At 40.8% G+C, this 24138-nt stretch overlaps 1 protein-coding gene across 1 annotated transcript in view; it reads left to right on the top strand.

Moving 5' to 3' along the window:
* Nucleotides 1–24138, top strand: part of LOC139745978 (uncharacterized) — a 190255-nt gene that overhangs the window by 95326 nt on the left and 70791 nt on the right. The window contains 2 exon segments of the mRNA XM_071656739.1: nucleotides 19581–20585; nucleotides 20587–22398. Coding sequence (XP_071512840.1) covers nucleotides 19581–20585; nucleotides 20587–22398 — 2817 coding nt within the window.

The following is a 24138-nucleotide window of genomic DNA, read 5'->3' as shown; positions in this document are numbered from 1 at the left end:
ATGATACCACCCCCCTTCCTCACACCCCAACTCTCATTTGCCTCTTTTTCACCTCTTGCACCTTTCTCTTGACCTCCTGCCTCTTTCTTTTATACATCTCCCACTCAATTGCATTTTTTCCCTGCAAAAATTGTCCAAAAATGCCTCTCTGTTCTCTTTCACTATCTTACTTCTTCATCCCACCACTCACTACCCTTTCTAATCTGCCCACCTCCCACGCTTCTCATGCCACAAGCATCTTTTGTGTAAGCCATCACTGCTTCCCGAAATGCATCCCATTCCTCCCCCACTTCCTTATCTCCTTTGTTTTCACCTTTTTCCATTCTGTACTCATTCTCTCCTGGCACTTCCTCACACAAGTCTCCTTCCCAAGCTCACTTACTCTCACCACTCTCTTCACCCCAACATTCTCTCTTCTTTTCTGAAAACCTCTACAAATCTTCACCTTCGCCTCCACTAGATAATGATCAGATATCCTTCAGTTGCACCTCTCAGCACATTAACATCCAGAAGTCTCTCTTTTGCGCACCTATCAATTAACACATAATCCAATAACGCTGTCTGGCCATCTTTCCTACTTACATACGTATACTTATGTATATCTCTCTTTTCAAACCGTATTCTGATATTTATGAGGCAGGTTGTAACGGTACAGACCAGAGACGCGATGTCGCCAATTATGGAGGTAGGTGGTTGGTTGATGGGCAGATCCAGGCCAAGCCGTGGGCTACTATCATTGAAAATGTGGGAAGTGAGGTAGTAGAAGCATTTACCTTACCAAAGGTCAGTGGAGTTCAGAAGTTTCTGACCCTTGGGAATCTCAAAGATTCTTAAGGCTTGAGGGACACCCATAACCAGAAAATAGAGGTTTTCTTTCTTCAGTACTTACAAATATTTCATAAATAAGTTGTTTGAGGACTTAAAATGACCTTGTATGACATTTTTGTCTTTATTGTCAGAACATATTGCTTTTGTCCCAAAACACTCAACACCCTAGCCTGAGCCATCTAAGAGAATAGCACTCCTCTGTTTTCTATTCTAATCATTTAGAAATCTATAAAATGAAGAGTAGGTGTACAACCCCCATCTGCTTCATTTAGTACCTTTTATGACCCACATAAAATATGTGAGTAGTATACTCTCTTTCTAAATAGGGAAACAGAAGGAATCAAGCAGGGAGTCCTCATCTCTTCAAAGGCTCAGACTGGGGTGTGTCTGAGTGTGTGTGGATGTAACCAAGATAAGAAGTAAAAAAAGATAGGTACTATGTTTGAGGAAAGATACCTGGATGTTTTGGCTCTGAGTGAAACAAGGCTCAAGAGTAAAGGGGAAGAATGGTTTGGAAAAGTCTTGGGAGTAAAGTCAGGGGTTGGTGAGAGGGCAAGAACTAAGGAAGGAGTAGCACCACTCCTGAGGCAGAAGTTGTGGGAGTGTATGATATAGTGTAAGAAAATGAATTCTAGATTGATGTGGATGGAGAGAGATGGGTGATTGTTGGTGCTTATGTATCCGGTCATGAGAAGAAAGATCATGAGAGGAAAGTGTTTTGGGAGCAACTGAGTGAGTGTGTCAGCAGCTTTGGTTCACGAGACCAGGTATTAGCGATAGGTGATTTAAATGCAAAGGTGAGTAATGTAGCCAATGTGGGTATAACTGGTGTACATGGTGTATTCAGTATTGCGAATGGAAATGGTGAAGAGCTTATGGATTTGCGTCCCGAAAAAAGACTGGTGATTGGGAATACCTGGTTTAAAAAGAGAGATATACATAAGTATATGTATGTAAGTAGGAGAGATAGTCAGAGAGCATTATTGGATTATGTGTTAATTGATAGGCATGTAAAAGAGAGACTTTTGGATGTTAATGTATTGAGAGGGGCAGTAGGAGCGATGTTTGATCACTATCTTGTGGAGGCAAAGGTAAAGATTTGTAGAGGTTTTCAAAAAGGAAGAGAGAATGTTGAGAAGAGAGTGGTCAGAGTAAGTGAACTCAGAAAGAAGACTTGTGTGAGGAAGTTCCAGGAGAGATTGAGTGTAGAATGGCAAAAGGTGAGAGCAAATAACATGAGAGGAGTGGGTAAGGATTGGGATGTTTTTAGGGAAGCAGTGATGGCTTGTGCGAAAGATGCATGTGGCATGAGAAAGGTGGGAGTTTGGCAGATTAGGAAGGGTAGTGAGTGGTGGGATAAAGAAGTGAAGTTGTTTGTGAAAGAGGAAAAAGAGACATTTGAATGATACTTACAGGGAAGGAGTGCACATGAATGGGAGATTTTTTTTTTTTTTTTTTTTTTGCTTTGTCGGTCTCCCGCGTTTGCGAGGTAGCGCAAGGAAACAGACGAAAGAAATGGCCCAACCCACCCCCATACACATGTATATACATACGTCCACACACGCAAATATACATACCTACACAGCTTTCCATGGTTTACCCCAGATGTTTCACATGCCTCGATTCAATCCACTGACAGCACGTCAACCCCGGTATACCACATCGCTCCAATTCACTCTATTCCTTGCCCTCCTTTCACCCTCCTGCATGTTCAGGCCCCGATCACACAAAATCTTTTTCACTCCATCTTTCCACCTCCAATTTGGTCTCCCTCTTCTCCTCGTTCCCTCCACCTCCGACACATATATCCTCTTGGTCAATCTTTCCTCACTCATTCTCTCCATGTGCCCAAACCATTTCAAAACACCCTCTTCTGCTCTCTCAACCACGCTCTTTTTATTTCCACACATCTCTCTCACCCTTACGTTACTTACTCGATCAAACCACCTCACACCACACATTGTCCTCAAACATCTCATTTCCAGCACATCCATCCTCCTGCGCACAACTCTATCCATAGCCCACACCTCGCAACCATACAACATTGTTGGAACCACTATTCCTTCAAACATACCCATTTTTGCTTTCCGAGATAATGTTCTCGACTTCCACACATTCTTCAAGGCTCCCAGAATTTTCGCCCCCTCCCCCACCCTATGATCCACTTCCGCTTCCATGGTTCCATCCGCTGCCAGATCCACTCCCAGATATCTAAAACACTTCACTTCCTCCAGTTTTTCTCCATTCAAACTCACCTCCCAATTGACTTGACCCTCAACCCTACTGTACCTAATAACCTTGCTCTTATTCACATTTACTCTTAACTTTCTTCTTTCACACAATTTACCAAGTCAAGAAAAGGGTGCATGGGTTGAAAAAGAGGGCAAATGAGAGTTAGGGTCAGAGAGTATCATAAACTTTAGGGAGAAGAAAAAGATGTTTTGGAAGAAGGTAAATAATGTGTGTAAGACAAGAAAACAAATGTGAATATCAGTAAAGGGGGCAAGAGGGGAAGTAATAACAGGTAGTGATGAAATGAGGAGATGGATTGAGTATTTTGAAGGTTTGTTTAATGTGCTTGATGACAGTGTCAGATGTAGGGCGCTTTGGTCGGGGTGGTGTGCGAAGTGAGAGGGTCAGAGAGGATGGTTTGATTAAAAGAGAAGAGGTAATGAAAGCTTGCAGAAGGTGAAATCCGGCAAGGCAGCAGGTTCAGATGGTAAAGCAAAAGAATTTGTCAAGAAAAGGGGTGACTGTGTTGTTCATTGGTTGATAAGGATATTCAGTGTATGTATGGATCATGGTGAAGTGCCTGAGAATTAGTGGAATGCATGCATAGTGCCACTGTACAAAGGCAAAGGGAGGAGTTTTTTAAGAATTCCTGGGAAATTTAAGGGAAGGGTACTGATTGAGAGGGTAAAGGCATGTACAGAGCGTCAGATTGGGGAAGAGCAGTGTGGTTTCAGAAGTGGTAGATGTGTGGAACAGGTGTTTGTTTTGAAGAACATGTTTGAGAAATACTTAGAAAAACAGATGAATTTGTATGAAGCATTTATGGATCTGGAGAAGGCATATGATAGAGTTGATAGAGATACTTTGTGGAAGGTCTTAAGAGTATATGGTGTGGGAGGTAAGTTGCTAAAAAAAGTTTTTACCCAGGATATATTTTCCAAAAGAAGGAACAGAGAAGGGGGCCAGGTGAGGGTATTCCCTCAAAGGCCCAGTCCTCTGTTCTTAACGCTACCTCGCTATCGCGGGAAATGGCGAATAGTATGAAAAAAAAAAAAAAATAAGGCATGTGTATGAGAAGGAAGAGAGGAAAGTGATTGGTTCCCAGTGTATGTTGGTCAGCAGCAGGGGTTTGTGATATCCCCATAGTTGTTTAATTTGTTTATGGATAGGGTGGTTAGGGAGGGAAATGCAAGAGTTTTAGAGAGAAAAAGATTTTGAGCGATCGGGGCCTGAACATACAGGAGAATGAAAGGCATTCAAGAAATAGAGTGAACTGGAATGATGTGGTATACCGGGGTCGATGTACTGTCAGTGGATTGAACCAGGGCATATGAAGTGTCTGGGGTAAACCATGGAAAGTTTTATGGTGCCTGGATGTGGAGAGGGAGCTGTGATTTCGGTGCATTACACATGACAGCTAGAGACTGAGTGTGAACGAATGTGGCCTTTGTTGTCTTTTCCTAGCGCTACCTCATGCATACGTGGGGGAAGGGGGATGCCATTTCATGTGTGGCTTGGTGGCGGTGGGAGTGGATAAAGGCAGCATGTATGAATATGGACATGTGTATATATGTATATTTCTGTGTATGTATGTGTATGTCTGTGGCAACAGGAATGAATAAGGGCAGACAGTATGAATAATGTACATGTGTATATATGTATATGTCTGTATGTACATATATATATATTTCCTTTTCCTTTCATACTATTTGCCATTTCCCACATCAGCGAGATAGCATTAAGAACAAAGGACTGGGCCTTTGAGGAAAGATCCTCACCTGGCCCCCTTCTTTGTTCCTTCTTTTGGAAAATTAAAAAAAAAAGATAGGGGAGGATTTCCATCCACCTGTTCCCTCCCCTTTTAGTCGCCTTCTACGACATGCAGGGAATACGTGGGAAGTATTCTTTCTCCCCTATCCCCAGGGATAAGATATATATATATATATATATATATATATATATAGGGTGGGGGAGGGGGCGAAAATTTTGGGAGCCTTGAAAAATGTGTGGAAGTCGAGAACATTATCTCGGAAAGCAAAAATGGGTATGTTTGAGGGAATAGTGGTTCCAACAATGTTGTATGGTTGCGAGGCGTGGGCTATGGATAGAGATGTGCGCAGGAGGATGGATGTGCTGGAAATGAGATGTTTGAGGACAATGTGTGGTGTGAGGTGGTTTGATCGAGTAAGTAACGTAAGGGTAAGAGAGATGTGTGGAAATAAAAAGAGCGTGGTTGAGAGAGCAGAAGAGGGTGTTTTGAAATGGTTTGGGCACATGGAGAGAATGAGTGAGGAGAGATTGACCAAGAGGATATATGTGTCGGAGGTGGAGGGAACGAGGAGAAGAGGGAGACCAAATTGGAGGTGGAAAGATGGAGTGAAAAGGATTTTGTGTGATCGGGGCCTGAACATGCAGGAGGGTGAAAGGAGGGCAAGAAATAGAGTGAATTGGAGTCATGTGGTATACAGGGGTTGACGTGCTGTCAGTGGATTGAAGCAAGGCATGTGAAGCGTCTGGGGTAAACCATGGAAGGCTGTGTAGGTATGTATATTTGCGTGTGTGGACGTGTGTATGTACATGTGTATGGGGGGGGGGTTGGGCCATTTCTTTCGTCTGTTTCCTTGCGCTACCTCGCAAACGCGGGAGACAGCGACAAAGTATAAAAAAAAAAAAAAAAAAAAATATATATATATATATATATATATATATATATATATATATATATATATATATATATATGGTTTCAGAAGTGGTAGAGGATGTGTGGATCAGGTGTTTGCTTTGAAGAATGTATGTGAGAAATACTTAGAAAAGCAAATGGATTTGTATGTAGCATTTATGGATCTGGAGAAGGCATATGATAGAGTTGATAGAGATGCTCTGTGGAAGGTATTAAGAATATATGGTGTGGGAGGCAAGTTGTTAGAAGCAGTGAAAAGTTTTTATCGAGGATGTAAGGCATGTGTACGTGTAGGAAGAGAGGAAAGTGATTGGTTCTCAGTGAATGTAGGTTTGCGGCAGGGGTGTGTGATGTCTCCATGGTTGTTTAATTTGTTTATGGATGGGGTTGTTAGGGAGGTGAATGCAAGAGTTTTGGAAAGAGGGGCAAGTATGAAGTCTGTTGGGGATGAGAGAGCTTGGGAAGTGAGTCAGTTGCTGTTCGCTGATGATACAGTGTTGGTGGCTGATTCATGTGAGAAACTGCAGAAGGTGGTGACTGAGTTTGGTAAAGTGTGTGAAAGAAGAAAGTTAAGAGTAAATGTGAATAAGAGCAAGGTTATTAGGTACAGTAGGGTTGAGGGTCAAGTCAATTGGGAGGTGAGTTTGAATGGAGAAAAACTGGAGGAAGCGAAGTGTTTTAGATATCTGTATATCTGTATATACATACACATGTATATACATACGTCCACACACGCAAATATACATACCTACACAGCTTTCCATGGTTTACCCCAGACGCTTCACATGCCCTGCTTCAATCCACTGACAGCACGTCAACCCCGGTATACCACATCGCTCCCATTCACTCTATTCCTTGCCCTCCTTTCACCCTCCTGCATGTTCAGGCCCCGATCACACAAAATATTTTTCACTCCATCTTTCCACCTCCAATTTGGTCTCCCTCTTCTCCTTGTTCCCTCCACCTCCGACACATATATCCTCTTGGTCAATCTTTCCTCACTCATCCTCTCCATGTGCCCAAACCATTTCAAAACACCCTCTTCTGCTCTCTCAACCACGCTCTTTTTATTTCCACACATCTCTCTTACCCTTACGTTACTCACTCGATCAAACCACCTCACACCACACATTGTCCTCAAACATCTCATTTCCAGCACATCCATCCTCCTGCGCACAACTCTATCCATAGCCCACGCCTCGCAACCATACAACATTGTTGGAACCACTATTCCTTCAAACATACCCATTTTTGCTTTCCGAGATAATGTTCTCGACTTCCACACATTCTTCAAGGCCCCCAGGATTTTCGCTCCCTCCCCCACCCTATGATCCACTTCCGCTTCCATGGTTCCATCCGCTGCCAGATCCACTCCCAGATATCTAAAACACTTCACTTCCTCCAGTTTTTCTCCATTCAAACTCACCTCCCAATTGACTTGACCCTCAACCCTACTGTACCTAATAACCTTACTCTTATTCACATTTACTCTTAACTTTCTTCTTCCACACACTTTTCCAAACTCAGTCACCAGCTTCTGCAGTTTCTCACATGAATCAGCCACCAGCGCTGTATCATCAGCGAACAACAACTGACTCACTTCCCAAGCTCTCTCATCCCCAACAGACTTCATACTTGCCCCTCTTTCCAAAACTCTTGCATTTACCTCCCTAACAACCCCATCCATAAACAAATTAAACAACCATGGAGACATCACACACCCCTGCCGCAAACCTACATTCACTGAGAACCAATCACTTTCCTCTCTTCCTACACGTACACATGCCTTACATCCTCGATAAAAACTTTTCACTGCTTCTAACAACTTTCCTCCCACACCATATATTCTTAATACCTTCCACAGAGCATCTCTATCAACTCTATCATATGCCTTCTCCAGATCCATAAATGCTACATACAAATCCATTTGCTTTTCTAAGTATTTCTCACATACATATCCTCCCCTCATTTTTTTTTTTTTTTTTTTTTCCAAAAGAAGGAACAGAGAAGGGGGCCCCGTGAGGATATTCTCTCAAAGGCCCAGTTCTCTGTTCTTAACGCTACCTCACTAATGCAGGAAATGGCGAATAGTATGAAAGAAAAAAAGAAATATATATATATATATATATATATATATATATATATATATATATATATATATATATATATATATATGTATATATATATATATATATATATATATATATGTATATATATATATATATATATATATATATATATATATATATATATATATATATATATATATATTTATATATATATATATATATATATATATATATATTTATTTATTTATTTTATTTTGCTTTGTCACTGTCTCCCGCGTTTGCGAGGTAGCGCAAGGAAACACACGAAAGAAATGGCCCAACCCACCCCCATACACATGTATATACATACACGTCCACACACACAAATATACATACCTATACATCTCAATGTACACATATATATACACACACAGACACATACATATATACCCATGCACACAATTCACACTGTCTGCCTTCATTCATTCCCATCGCCACCTCGCCACACATGGAATACCATCCCCCTCCCCCCTCATGTGTGCGAGGTAGTGCTAGGAAAAGACAACAAAGGCCCCATTCGTTCACACTCAGTCTCTAGCTGTCATGCAAAAATGCCCGAAACCACAGCTCCCTTTCCACATCCAGGCCCCACAGAACTTTCCATGGTTTACCCCAGACGCTTCACATGCCCTGATTCAATCCACTGACAGACGTCAACCCCGGTATACCACATCGATCCAATTCACTCTATTCCTTGCCCGCCTTTCACCCTCCTGCATGTTCAGGCCCCGATCACTCAAAATCTTTTTCACTCCATCTTTCCACCTTCAATTTGGTCTCCCACTTCTCCTCGTTCCCTCCACCTCCGACACATATATCCTCTTGGTCAATCTTTCCTCACTCATTCTCTCCATGCACCCAAACCATTTCAAAACACCCTCTTCTGCTCTCTCAACCACGCTCTTTTTATTTCCACTCATCTCTCTTGCCCTTACATTACTTACTCGATCAAACCACCTCATACCACACATTGTCCTCAAACATCTCATTTCCAGCACATCCACCCTCCTGTGCACAACTCTATCCATAGCCCACGCCTCGCAACCATACAACATTGTTGGAACCACTATTCCTTCAAACATACCCATATGTATAATCCTCGGGACAATCACGTTTACCAAATGGCGTCCTAGCTTCGTCTCTTCGATGTACATCAACTGACTGTTATATTTCTCTCTTGTGTCTCCCCTGATGATCTGATTATTACACGAAAGTGCACTTGGGAACTTTTCATGTTTCATTTTCCCCGTGGACTCATAGGAATATCTTGATCACGCGCAAAATTGTGAGCCTTACCTATATATGTATAAGTTGAGATGTATAGGTATGTATATGTGCATGTGTGGATGTGTACATATATACATGTGTATGTGGGTGGGTTGGGCCATTCTTTCATCTGTTTCCTTGCGCTACCTTGCTAACATGGGAGAGAGCAACAAAGTATAATAAAAAAAAGATACATATTCATATTTGCTTACCATCATCCATTCCTGTCGCTACCTTGCCACACAGGAAATAGCATCCCCTATGAAAGAGGAGAAATAATTGACCTTCATATCCCTGGTATGGTATAGAAGGTGACTAAGAGGGGTAGTTGCTGGGGTTGGACCCCTCAACTCCCAGTTTCGTCTGATAAAGTCTTGATAAAAGCAAAATTGCAAACTTTCACAAAATGGCATATGTAACCGGTTCAAAAAGGATTCAAACTAGTCTGTTTAGCTTAACTCTGCATGTAGTGAAGGTCTTTGAAAGGGTGATAAAAGGACATAGAACATCTAAACAAGAACAACATTCATAGACCAACATGGATTTGTACCTGGAAAAAGTATGTAATCCGAATATTTAGTTCATTATGACGAAATATATGGAAGTTTAATTTATAACTTGAGAAAAAGCTTCACTTCCATATAATTGTAAAACTAATTCATAAATTCCCCTATCTTAGTTTCATATGTGTGGCTTAGAAATCCAGCTTCTGAGAATCATGAATTTTTTTTTCTTAACAGCAAAGTTAGATGCTGGTAATCTGAAGGCTTACCTAAAACTTTTGAATCATTCAAAGCTTATGAGGCTTTCAAAGCATTTGCAGCCCAAGCAGCTTTTACATCGGTCAAGAATGTGCTGCTGCTCAACCATATAAATTTTTAATGAAAATGTTAAGTTGCTGCATAACCAGAGAAATCTGAAGCTAGTAGCATGAGCAAATTGCTAGACCACAGAATCTTTAACATGCTCATAAACTTATGGAATTTTAGCACACTGCTAGATTATAGAATCTTTACCATGCTCCTAAGCTTATGGAACTTTAGCAAAATGCTAGACTATAAAATCTTAACCATTTTCTTCAACTTATAGAACTAGCAAATTGGTAGACCATAGAATCTTTACCATGTTCTTAAGTTTATGAAACTTTAGCAAATTGCTAGACTATAGAATCTTTACCATATTCTTAAATTTATGAAACTTTAGCAAACTGCTAAACTAAAGAATCTTTACCATATTCTTAAATGTATTGAACTTTAGTAGACTGCTAGACTTTAATAGCTTAACCATGCTTTTAAACTTCAGGAACTTTAGCAAATTGCTAACTATTGATAACTGAAGCTTTAGTAAATTTCTAACTTATACAAGCTTTACCTGGCTGTGAAACTTTTAAAAATTTATAAAGCTTGAGTAAACTGTTAGCCTTTAGAAGCTTTACCATGTTGTGAACTTTTTGAAACATAAAACTCAAGCAAATTGCAAGACTGGAAGTTTTATGGTGTCGTTAAAAATTATACATCATACTGATGTTACTAAAAATTATCATTAATCATGAATATCCTCTTGTGAGAAACTGCAGAAGCTGGTGACTGAGTTTGGTAAAGTGTGTGAAAGAAGAAAGTTGAGAGTAAATGTGAATAAGAGTAAGGTTATTAGGTACAGTAGGGTTGAGGGTCAAGTAAATTGGGAGGTAAGTTTGAATGGAGATAAACTGGAGGAAGTGAAATGTTTTAGATATCTGGGAGTGGATTTGGCAGCGGATGGAACCATGGAAGCGGAAGTGAATCATAGGGTGGGGGAGGGGGTGAAAATTCTGGGAATCTTGAAGAACATGTGGAAGTCGAGAACATTATCTCAGAGAGCAAAAATGGGTATGTTTGAAGGAATAGTGGTTCCAACAATGTTGTATGGTCGCAAAGCGTGGGCTATGGATAGAGTTGTGCGCAGGAGGGTGGATGTGCTGGAAATGAGATGTTTGAGGACAATGTGTGGTGTGAGGTGGTTTGATCGAGTAAGTAATAATAGGGTAAGAGAGATGTGTGGAAATAAAAAGAGCGTGGTTGAGAGAGCAGAAGAGGGTGTTTTGAAATGGTTTGGTCACATGAAGAGAATGAGTGAGGAAAGATTGACCAAGAGGATATATGTGTCAGAGATGGAGGGAACGAGAAGTGGGAGACCAAATTGGAGGTGGAAAGTTGGAGTGAAAATGATTTTGAGTGATCGGGGCCTGAACATGCAGGAGGGTGAAAGGCGTGCAAGGAATAGAGTGAATTGGAACGATGTGGTATACCGGGGTCGACGTGCTGTCAATGGATTGAACCAGGGCATGTGAAGCGTCTGGGGTAAACCATGGAAAGTTTTGTGGGGCCTGGATGTTGAAAGGGAGCTGTGGTTTCAGTGCATTATTACATGACAGCTAGAGACTGAGTGTGAATGAATGGGGCCTTTGTTGTCTTTTCCTAGTGCTATCCCGCACACATGAGGGGGGAGGGTGTTGTTATTCCATGTGTGGCGAGGTGACGATGGGAATGAATAAAGGCAGACAGTATGAATTGTGTACATGGGTATAAATGTATATGTCTGTGTGGGTATATATATGTATACATTGAGATGTATAGGTATGTATATTTGCGGGTGTGGACGTGTATGTATATACATGTGTATGTGGGTGGGTTGGGCCATTCTTTCGTCTGTTTGCTTGCGCTACCTCGCTAACACGGGAGACAGCGACAAAGCAAAATAAATAAATAAAATGAATATCCTCTTATCCTCAAGTCAATTTTCAGCCAGTTCAGACATGAACATTTGGATATTTTTGTTTGGAATAGCAGCTTTATCTTTCTCACTCAAACGTATGATCACTGCACATGGCTATTTATGTGCACTTTGTTTATGTCTTCTTTTGTTTTTGTCATTTTTTGAAAACCTCACACCACAAGTGACATATTATATGTAAGTGGTATTTAGGTCCAAGCATCAAGAAAATAAAATGAAATGCCTCCCCAACTTCTTGGTAACTTCTGCTGTAACTGGTATCAGGTTTCTATTTTTTTCATTATACATTGAACTCATGGATTTGATTCTTCTAGAGATTAAACCAAATGAATGGCAAGATGATTTAAGAAAAACATCCAAGGCCATTGTATTTTTTGGGGGGAAAGTAGTAGTTTTCTCTGCAGTAATGAAAAACAAAACATTAAGGGTAGATATACATGTATTACACAAAATCATGAATAGATTAAAAAGCATTTATACGTGTATGCAAGACAAATAGTACTGTAACCAAATTAAAGCAGTCAGGATTAGTGCAAATTCATTAATGCAAATGAGAGGAACGAAAAGTCAGGTAAGGTGGGTGCTACACTGATTTAAACATTGAAGATTATTGTTATAAATGATGAACTAATGACTATGGCAAGACAAACACTAGCTTGCCAGTTTCAGTAACACACTGATTTGTTGAGCTTTTAAGAGAAGCCACTTTATCAGTCACAGTACTTAATTATGGCATTAGTGAGCTCTCACTCATTGCAAAGGTTCAACGGGTTTATCGGCCATTCTTGGCCTACTTGTCCAGCACAAGTAGGACTATAAGTTTTGCTCACAGATGGCTTTGATAATTCTCATTTTCAGGAACACCATCAAGGTGATTATCAGGTAAGGGAACAAGTCCTCCAACCCCACTTGATTATGTCACTGGTGTTCTGTGACCACATACTTTTCTCTAGATTTTTTTTTTTTTTCAAAGTTGACAATAAGGTGCCAGAGATGCTCCACCTCTTTCAGAGGAGTGGTAGCAATGTCATCATAAGTGCTGGTAAGCTTTTGGGTTGCAGCATGATACTGATCTAAGACTGGCTTTATGTTGGTGAAGGAGGCAAATATATCCCATGATCTCCTTAGGAGCACTAATCTCTTCTCCATTTCTTGGTGGAAAAGGTCAATAACTTTCAGGTGTTCACACCTAATCCCTTCTTGCAGAGAAAATCAGAGACAAGCTTTTTCTTCAGCCATTTTCTGACTTTTGACTCTTTGCTCATTGGTAATATTCAGAGTAGTGATGAGCAATGTTGCTTTCCTTGGTGTTTGCTCAACAAGTTCCCCTTTTCACACTCAAAGAACAGGGCCAAGACAATGAACTGGGGAGAGAAAATACAGAGACTCATGCTGGGCATTTGAGGAAATGCTGAATATCATCTGTCTCCTTCAGAAATTGACACCAGAAGCAAAGATGTGTAAAAAGAAAATGCACTGCAGAGTGGTTGACAAGAGGCAGACATTGTCAAATCTTGTGTCATATGACTCGGTCTTCTGTGCGCAAAGGTCTTCTTGGGCTTCAGTGATAGCCTTGCAACCTTTTACCATTGCAATAACATCAGGATAGTATCACCACTGTGTTTAGTATTTTACTGTATGCTTAGGCTTTTTACTTTTCCAGGGTGTGTGAAAGAGGAAAAGGTGCAGATGCACTGAGGAATTCCTAAGAAAGTGATGGTACTAACAGAAGTTTGAGCAGCATGCACCTCACCTAAGTTTAAAGGAAGGTTGTCACATGGAAAAAATGCAGACTTGGGATTTTTACTTCAAATTCCCTGCTACATGTCCAAGTGCACACCAGCCATAGTAGTTGCGTTATCATATCCTCGTCCACTCACATCTCCAATTTCCAACATTCACCTACAGGTTAAGCATCCCTACTTTGAAATCTGAAACTTTTTGAGTGGTGACATGTCACAAGTGGAAAATTCCACACCTTAATTCACTTGCCCACACTGGGCTCTGACGATCTGTTGGCGTCAATTTGTTATAAACCATCATCACCGCTAGACCTATGTGCATTATTCACTGTGTTTTTTTGCCTATTCTCTGCCCTGTGTGAATAAGTGCAAGAAAATGATTGCTTATCAGTGGCATATAAATTCAGAGTCAGGATTGAAAGCGATGCCAAACAACCACAGATTGTCCACATGGGCGGCTGACATTGTCACCTTAGCTTTCTGATGGTTCGGTGCTACACAAACTTTGTTTCATGCAGAAGATTATCAAAAATATTGTATACATAACCTTCAGCTATGTGTATAAGTTGTATATGAAACATAAATGGATTTTGTCTTTAGACTTAGGTTCCATCCCCAAGATATCTCATCATCTATTATCTAATCATGACAAATGTGGAAAACAGGATGGTATGGAAACAAATGGAATGTGATCATTATCACCAACTCTTTTGTTTTAAAGGCCCTTGGAACCTACCCAAATAAGGTCTGTCTAGAGATTCCTGGGCATCAAATGAAGCCACAATCCTGCATAGCAAAAATGTTGTTGATTTCACCCAGCTTTTTCTCATTGCTTGTTTGACTTTCTTGTTATTGTTACTGTCATATTCCTAAGACAAATTCATGGCAGCAGTATCACTGACTATCTCTCTCTTGTCTCTGTCCACAGAGGTGTCATTACTTGACATCCCCTCAGCATCACAGACTGCCTCTCTCCTTTTTCTCCCCATAGTGTCATCATTTATGACTCCATCAGCATCGCCAGTTGTTTCTTTCCAATTCTTGTCTGCATTTTGTGGATAAAAAAGAATGATAAATAACTTCAGCAATGTGGCTGCTCCTTGCTCATCATCTCGTTTTTGAAATTCTTGTCACCTTTAGAAGTTACAGTTTACCAGAATTAAATGTAAAGACATTCATTTCAAGCTAGAAGTTTCAGTTTCTAAATTGTTTCTTACATTTTTCATATGTATATATATGTATGTGTGTGTGTGTGTGTGTGTGTGTGTGTGTGTGTGTGTGTGTATATGTGTATATTATCCCTGGGGATAGGGGTGAAAGAATACTTCCCACGTATTCCTCGCGTGTCGTAGAAAGCGACTAGAGGGGACGGGAGCAGGGGGCCAGAAATCCTCCCCTCCTTGTATTAACTTTCTAAAATGGGAAACAGAAGAAGGAGTCACGCGGGGAGTGCTCATCCTCCTCGAAGGCTCAGAGTGGGGTGCCTAAATGTGTGTGGATGTAACCAAGATGTGAAAAAAGGAGAGATAGGTAGTATGTTTGAGGAAAGGAACCTGGATGTTTTGGCTCTGAGTGAAATGAAGCTCAAGGGTAAAGGGGAAGAGTGGTTTGGGAATGTCTGGGGAGTAAAGTCAGGGGTTAGTGAGAGGACAAGAGCAAGGGAAGGAGTAGCAATACTCCTGAAACAGGAGTTGTGGGAGTATGTGATAGAATGTAAGAAAGTAAATTCCCAATTAATATGGGTAAAACTGAAAGTTGATGGAGAGAGGTGGGTGATTATTGGTGCATATGCACCTGGGCATGAGAAGAAAGATCATGAGAGGCAAGTGTTTTGGGAACAGCTGAATGAGTGTGTTAGTGGTTTTGATGCACGAGACCGGGTTATAGTGATGGGTGATTTGAATGCAAAGGTGAGTAATGTGGCAGTTGAGGGAATAATTGGTATACATGGGGTGTTCAGTGTTGTAAATGGAAATGGTGAAGAGCTTGTAGATTTATGTGCTGAAAAAGGACTGATGATTGGGAATACCTGGTTTAAAAAGCGAGATATACATAAGTATACTTATGTAAGTAGGAGAGATGGCCAGAGAGCATTATTGGATTACGTGTTAATTGACAGGCGTGCGAAAGAGAGACTTTTGGATGTTAATGTGCTGAGAGGTGCAACTGGAGGGATGTCTGATCATTATCTTGTGGAGGCTAAGGTGAAGATTTGTATGGGTTTTCAGAAAAGAAGAGTGAATGTTGGGGTGAAGAGGGTGGTGAGAGTAAGTGAGCTTGGGAAGGAGACTTGTGTGAGGAAGTACCAGGAGAGACTGAGTACAGAATGGAAAAAGGTGAGAACAATGGAAGTAAGGGGAGTGGGGGAGGAATGGGATGTATTTAGGGAATCAGTGATGGATTGCACAAAAGATGCTTGTGGCATGAGAAGAGTGGGAGGTGGGTTGATTAGAAAGGGTAGTGAGTGGTGGGATGAAGAAGTAAGAGTATTAGTGAAAGAGAAGAGAGAGGCATTTGGACGATTTTTGCAGGGAAAAAATGCAATTGAGTGGGAGACGTATAAAAGAAAGAGACAGGAGGTCAAGAGAAGGGTGCAAGAGGTAAAAAAAAGGGCAAATGAGAGTTGGGGTGAGAAAGTATCATTAAATTTTAGGGAGAATAAAAAGATGTTCTGGAAGGAGGTAAATAAAGTGCGTAAGACAAGGGAGCAAATGGGAACTTCAGTGAAGGGCGCAAATGGGGAGGTGATAACAAGTAGTGGTGATGTGAGAAGGAGATGGAGTGAGTATTTTGAAGGTTTGTTGAATGTGTTTGATGATAGAGTGGCAGATATAGGGTGTTTTGGTCGAGGTGGTGTGCAAAGTGAGAGGGTTAGGGAAAATGATTTGGTAAACAGAGAAGAGGTAGTGAAAGCTTTGCGGAAGATGAAAGCCGGCAAGGCAGCAGGTTTGGATGGTATTGCAGTGGAATTTATTAAAAAAGGGGGTGACTGTATTGTCGACTGGTTGGTAAGGTTATTTAATGTATGTATGACCCATGGTGAGGTGCCTGAGGATTGGCGGAATGTGTGCATAGTGCCATTGTACAAAGGCAAAGGGGATAAGAGTGAGTGCTCAAATTACAGAGGTATAAGTTTGTTGAGTATTCCTGGTAAATTATATGGGAGGGTATTGATTGAGAGGGTGAAGGCATGTACAGAGCATCAGATTGGGGAAGAGCAGAGTGGTTTCAGAAGTGGTAGAGGATGTGTGGATCGGGTGTTTGCTTTGAAGAATGTATGTGAGAAATACTTAGAAAAGCAAATGGATTTGTATGTAGCATTTATGGATCTGGAGAAGGCATATGATAGTTGATAGAGATGCTCTGTGGAAGGTATTAAGAATATATGGTGTGGGAGGAAAGTTGTTAGAAGCAGAGTTTTTATCGAGGATGTAAGGCATGTGTACGTGTAGGAAGAGAGGAGAGTGATTGGTTCTCAGTGAATGTAGGTTTGCGGCAGGGGTGTGTGATGTCTCCATGGTTGTTTAATTTGTTTATGGATGGGGTTGTTAGGGAGGTAAATGCAAGAGTTTTGGAAAGAGGGGCAAGTATGAAGTCTGTTGGGGATGAGAGAGCTTGGGAAGTGAGTCTGTTGTTGTTCGCTGATGATACAGCGCTGGTGGCTGATTCATGTGAGAAACTGCAGAAGCTGGTGACTGAGTTTGGTAAAGTGTGTGGAAGAAGAAAGTTAAGAGTAAATGTGAATAAGAGCAAGGCTATTAGGTACAGTAGGGTTGAGGGTCAAGTCAATTGGGAGGTGAGTTTGAATGGAGAAAAACTGGAGGAAGTGAAGTGTTTTGGATATCTGGGAGTGGATCTGGCAGCGGATGGAACCATGGAAGCGGAAGTGGATCATAGGGTGGGGGAGGGGGCGAAAATTCTGGGGGCCTTGAAGAATGTGTGGAAGTCGAGAACATTATCTCGGAAAGCAAAAATGGGTATGTTTGAAGGAATAGTGGTTCCAACAATGTTGTATGGTTGTGAGGCGTGGGCTATAGATAGAGTTGTGCGCAGGAGGATGGATGTGCTGGAAATGAGATGTTTGAGGACAATGTGTGGTGTGAGGTGGTTTGATCGAGTGAGTAATGTAAGGGTAAGAGAGATGTGTGGAAATAAAAAGAGCGTGGTTGAGAGAGCAGAAGAGGGTGTTTTGAAGTGGTTTGGGCACATGGAGAGAATGAGTGAGGAAAGATTGACTAAGAGGATATATGTGTCGGAGGTGGAGGGAACGAGGAGAAGAGGGAGACCAAATTGGAGGTGGAAGGATGGAGTGAAAGAGATTTTGTGTGATCGGGGCCTGAACATGCAGGAGGGTGAAAGGAGGGCAAGGAATAGAGTGAATTGGAGCGATGTGGTATACCGGGGTTGACGTGCTGTCAGTGGACTGAATCAAGGCATGTGAAGCGTCTGGGGTAAACCATGGAAAGCTGTGTAGGTATGTATATTTGCGTGTGTGGACGTATGTATATACATGTGTATGGGGGGGGTTGGGCCATTTCTTTCGTCTGTTTCCTTGCGCTACCTCGCAAACGCGGGAGACAGCGACAAAGTATAATAAATAAATAAATAAAATAAATAAATAAATGTAAAGACAGTTACAATCCTGGAACCCATGTAAGGAATGCATCATCCATTTAGTTTCAAGCTAATGGATGTCTGCTTTTTGCCCTTTTGGTACATGAGGTGTCGTAGCAGCTACCAGAACGTTACAACAACATGAGGAAGTATGGCTTGCATTTCAAGATCCAGAGAGGATTGTGAAATAAGGCAATGCAAATCATGTTTTTTGCTCCAACTGTGGCCTACAGGCAAACAAGCCCATTGCTTCACAAAACATCTTTTTTGACTAAAGGCACATAACATAAGACATTATTTGGTGTGTTTGAAGGTCTCAAAACCTTTTTTGGTTGGTACTCATTGCCAAAAGATTTGCTTAGATCAAAGTTTAGCCTCCCAAAATGCTGCCACCCAGAAAGCACCACCTGGGGCTTTAGCTTCCTCTCAGCCATCTCACAATAAAGCACTGCAAGCCTCCATGAGTTAATGAGTCCACAGAAAAACATTGTTTGACCCCAGATATTTTCAAAGATGATACAAGGCGAAAGTTTATCATGAGTGCAAGCATATGATGCTCACAGAGTGAAATCAATATACATCTGATTGCTGAGACTACAGTTTCTTATGGTATGAGCACCAGCAACCTGCCTCAGTGTGCCTCAGGCTATCTTGAAAGAAGGGTGTTCTTTCTTTCCTGGTTGCCACTTCATTTTATGAATTTTGTTTCTAGGCACTGTATTTCTTCCACCTGTGCTTCAGATTGGTTGGCTCTTACCTTTCTAAGGAGGAGAAACCCCAAATTCTTGCCTGAAAGCAAGAGAACAAGGATACACATGAGATTTCTAAGCACACTGGGCACTCAGAATGCATGAAAATGCGGCTGCTTCCAGCAACACCTCATTCAGGCAATCAAGACCCTCAGGTGTCTGCAGATGGTAATCAAGGCCAAGGGAGAGATGACAAAGTACTAAAATGTAAGTGTGACCACCTTCAAAAATATATGGGGAGGTGGACAAGGTTTTTTGTGGACTTTGTACCTGGGTGTAAATTGGTTACCTAATTTCAGTTGGACATTTACTCTTACTTATAAATGCTTAACAAGTAATTTGAGACACAGCATCCAGCAAGAGCTCAAAAACTCTTTAAGGCACTTGTGTAAGTATTACAAAAACATTACAGTTTGTGGGATATTAACCATCCTTAAACACATGGATGTAGACAGAATGCATGGTAATTTTGAATGTTGTATTTCAGCAAAGTTGCATTTCTTATGGTTACAAATTAGATATTCTTAGTCATAAATTCAGTTTTCTTGATTTCATTACATAATCTTCTAACAGAAATCTCCAATTTCAGGTTGATATGAAAGTGACAGACTATCAGAGTAACAGCTGTTTACATCTAGCTGCCAGAACAGGAGCAGTTGACCTTTTGATGTTATTGTTGGAGTGCGGTACTGACTGTGATGCTCCAAACTCTCTTGGTCGAACTCCACTACATGTAGCTTGTGCTGAGAGCCAGCAGGAGGCAGCAGAAGCCCTCCTCCGCCATGGAGCTAGTGTTAATGTGTCAGACAAGGAGAATGTCACTCCTCTTATGGTTGCTGCTAAGATGGGTAGTGTGCCACTTGTTGAAACACTCATTGATCATGGTGCTGACATCTACCCTGTTGATGCTAGTAAGTGGTCAGCAGCTGATTATGCTCGTTTTACAAATCATAACCAGCTGTACAGTCACTTAAAGACATTGATGCAAGAGGATGGAAATTCCAGTTTTATCCCATTGGGTCTACTAAATGTGAGTGATGATGGAAGTAATCAAGGTGAGGGAACGACAGAGTTAATTCTTGCAAATAAACACAGTGATGATGATGGAGTTGATGATTCTTGGAGTGATAACAGTGACGTAACATCCATTAAAGAAAGGCCGAAACTCAATCTAACTAAATTTTTACCATCATCAGATGAATCTACAGACATGTTTGGTAACATTGAGTCTAGTCACAACACAGTGGGTCCTCCAAAGCCTCCACGTCTTCATACCAACTCTTCGAGTCTTGCTCATGAATTGGAAGATGCAAAATTAGTTCATAAATGTAGAGTAGATGAAGATGGTTTAAAGCCTAGCAATTCCTGGAACTCTTCATCAGAGGAAGATGAGCTAAAGTTAAAGTCATACAGGCTGCACTGTGGACAAGTTGATCCTCATCAAGAGCAAAGTGTAGGGGAGGCCAATTTGAATGATGGTGCTAGTAAAGAATCTCACTCTAGGACAGGAAAAGAAGATTTTCTTGCTGAAATGGGGCTCAATGACATAGAATATCAGTCTTCAGAAGAAGATATATCTTTTGAGGAAGAGGAAAAGGCCAGTGTTACCATTGGAGGAGACACCCAAGAAAGTCATCTTTGGTGAGAAAATCTTGGCTTTGAAAGATGGCCAAAGTGTTGTAGAATCTCTTCCAAGTCTGACATCTCTGAATTGCTCTCCCTCCCATTCTGTACAGAGAGTGTTTTCTGAGAATAAGGAAGCAAAATCTTCCATGAACCAAATGAAAGAAGATTCAGAAAAGAAATATAAAAAAGATTCAGTAGTTTACTCACAACAGAATTCGGAGGAGAGTAGCAAAAAAAATTTCGTATTTAAAGAATCTCCAAAGAAGTCTCCATCAAAGAGATCTCCAAGAAAATCCAAGCTCTTGCCAAGGAAATCTAGCATTTTTGACAGTAATAGTGATAGTGATGAATTTACACAACAACAACCACCAAGGAGAAAAAATCTTACACCTATTAAAAAGAAACTCGATCTTGTATCAGTAGAATGTAATGCTGTGGACCAGAGTTACTTGGAAAATGAAGAGAAAGGCACAAAATCAAAGTTACTTAGTAAAGAGGACAACAAAATCTGTACAACAATCAGGAAGAATACACTGGCATCTCCTGAAGTGGAAGAAAAAAAATTGGAAAATATAGTGGTGCAAGGCAAAACAGGAGAAAGCGCCAATAGTAGTAATATTGGAGGAAGTGAGTTCTCACTCCCTGATGCCACTATGGGTGGTTTATACAAAGACACTTTATCAACAGTTGCAGGAACACTTGGCAGGGAAGGAACAATGCAGGAAGTGGAGGAAGTGTGGGAAGCTAATGCTAGTATAAGGTCAAAGAAATATTTTAGTTCTGGAAACAGCAGCCAAAATTCTGAAGATTCACCAATAGATGAAAAAAATTGTGATAGAATATCAAAAAAAAATTGTGAAAATTTGGTGGCTGTGATTAACAATGGAAAGGTACCTGATGCCTTAAATAAAGAGAGTATTCATATTAGTGCTGGAAATGCAACAAAGAGAAGTGATAGGGAAAACAAAGACAAATTGGATAATACCGTTGAGGGTTCTCAACCAGAAGATACTATCCAAGATATCAGTGATGATGATTTTGCTGCAAGTGGAGTAGAAGATTTGTTAGAATTAAGAGCAGATTTTGCCATGTCTTCTGAGTCACCCCCAGTTACCCTCTCTAGAGTTCCATCTCTCTCAGAAGTCAAACTTGATGAAGCAAAAGCTGATGTACAGACAGACAAATGCCTTATTTCTAAGGAGGAATATTTGTCTTCTGCAAAGTGTGAAAAACATTTCTTGTCTTCAAAAGGAAGTCCTAAAACAAATGTAGGGATAACCATAAAGAGTGCTGAAAAAAAAGAATTAATAGCCAGTCACAAAGTAGAGAAAAACAGTATGTCTCATAAAAGAAGTGAGTGCAACTTATCCAAGTTTCCTTCCAACCAAACTGTTTTAGGCACTCTGCACTGTAAAGTAAGATCAAGAAGTGGCCTAGACACCTTGACTTTTACTGATGATGAGTCCAGTACTCAGGATCCTTTAGGAACTCCACATGAATTGGATGATGGCATTTCAGCAGCTTCGACAGAAACAGAAGAAAGCACCCACATTAATTCTGGTCTTAAGAAATCCCTTTTGACTCCATTATCATCACTCCCAGATGCATCTGATGTTGGTCAGCTTCAAGACCTTGTGAGGGAACTACGCCTGAAGTTAGAGAAAGAGTTTGGACGCAGAGTCACATTAGAAAACCGAGTGTCACAGTTGCAGCAACAAGAAAGCCATGCAAGACTTCTTACTGAACAACAAGAAGCTGATTTACAACACCAGCAGCAAGAGGTAAGATGTGACATAATTCTGCCAATACTTCAACCGTATTTTCTACCAAACTTCAGAATATACCTATGACATAAAACATTTAATATTTTTCCAAAACTGATTAACAATAACTACACTGTCATAGCAATATTCTGAGAGTCTTACAGAATCTTCTGTGTAGACTGAATACACCTGCCAAGAAATTTGGCACATTTATTCATGCTTGTTTCTCTTTCATACAAGTTCCTCCTTATTCAGTTCCTTAAGCTCCCCCTTATTCAGTTCTTTAAGCTAATTTTCATTTCTTTATTACAAGAACCCACTTTCCTTAATTATTTACCCAACTAGCATAACTAACGAAACATTATAATAATTATTTAGCTCTAACTGCTTAACTATAGGATTCATTTAGATTTCCATGGTGTAGCAGTTAGTGTTCCTGACTATGATGCATTCATGGGCTACTGAGGGTCAAGCACATAGGTTCAACTCCTGGTTGCGGAAGTCAGTCCACAGTCAACCTAGCTGTTCATCCACCTTTAGGCATTGGTCAGTGAAATGGGTACCTGGTTCAGACTAGGGTATATGTATGATACAGCACTGGTGGCTGATTCGAGTGAGAAATTGCAGTTGTTGACTGTGTCTGGAAAAGTGTGTGAAAGGAGAAAGTTGAGAGTAAATGTGAAAAAGGGCAAGGTTATTAGATTCAGCAGGGGTGAGGGACAAGTTAGTTGGGATGTAAGTTTGAATAGAGAAAAACTGGAGGAAAAGAAGTGTTTTAGATATCTGGGAGCAAACTTAGCAGCAAATGGAAGCAGAAGTGAGTCACAGGGTGGGGAATGGGACGAAGGTTCTAGGAACGATGAAAAATGTGTGAAAAGAGATAATGTTATCTCAGGGAGCAAATAATGGGTATGTTTGAAGGAATAGTAGTTCTAACAATATTATATGGTTGCAAGGCATGGGTTATAACCCATGCCATATGGTTGTATGGAGGAGGGTGGATGTGTTGGAAATGAAATGTTTGAGGACAATATGTGGTGTGAGGTGGTTTGATCGAGTAAGGAATGAAAGGGTAAGAGAATTGTGTAATGATAAAAAGAGTGAAGAAAAACTGGAAAAAGTGAAGTGTTTTAGATATCTGGGAGTGGACATAGCAGAGAGTAGAACCATGGAAGCGGAAGTTGGTCACAGGGTTGAGGAGGGGTTGAAGGTCCTGGGAGAGATGAAGAATCTGTGAAAGGAAACAACATTATCTCAGAGCAAAAATGAGTATGTTTGAGGGAATAGTAGTTCCAACAATATTATATAGTTGGGAGGCATGGGCTGTAGTTTAGGTTGTATGAAGGAGGGTGGATGTGCTGGAAATAAAATGTTTGAGGACAATATGTGGTATGAGGTGGTTTGAGTGGGTAAGTAATGAAAGGGTAAGAGAAATGTGTGGAAATATAAAAAGTGAGGTTGAGAGAGCAGAAGAGGGTGTGTTGAATTTGGTTTGGACATATGGAGAGAATGAGTGACGAAAGGTTGACAAAGGATATATATTATTATTATTATACATAAATGCTGTTTCTTGCATCAGCAAGGTAGTGCCAGGAAACACACGAAGAATGGCCCATCCACTCATATACATATTTCATTATATTATGTTGCTTTGTCGCGGTGTCCCACGTTTGCGAGGTAGCGCAAGGAAACAGAAGAAAGAAATGGCCCAACCCACCCCCATACACAATGTATATCCATACACGTCCACACCCGTGG

This window comes from Panulirus ornatus, chromosome 63 (assembly GCF_036320965.1).
Source record: "Panulirus ornatus isolate Po-2019 chromosome 63, ASM3632096v1, whole genome shotgun sequence".
Lineage (NCBI taxonomy): Eukaryota > Metazoa > Arthropoda > Malacostraca > Decapoda > Palinuridae > Panulirus > Panulirus ornatus.
Note: the sequence above shows the minus strand (reverse complement) of the source record. Positions and strands in the feature narration are given on the sequence as shown.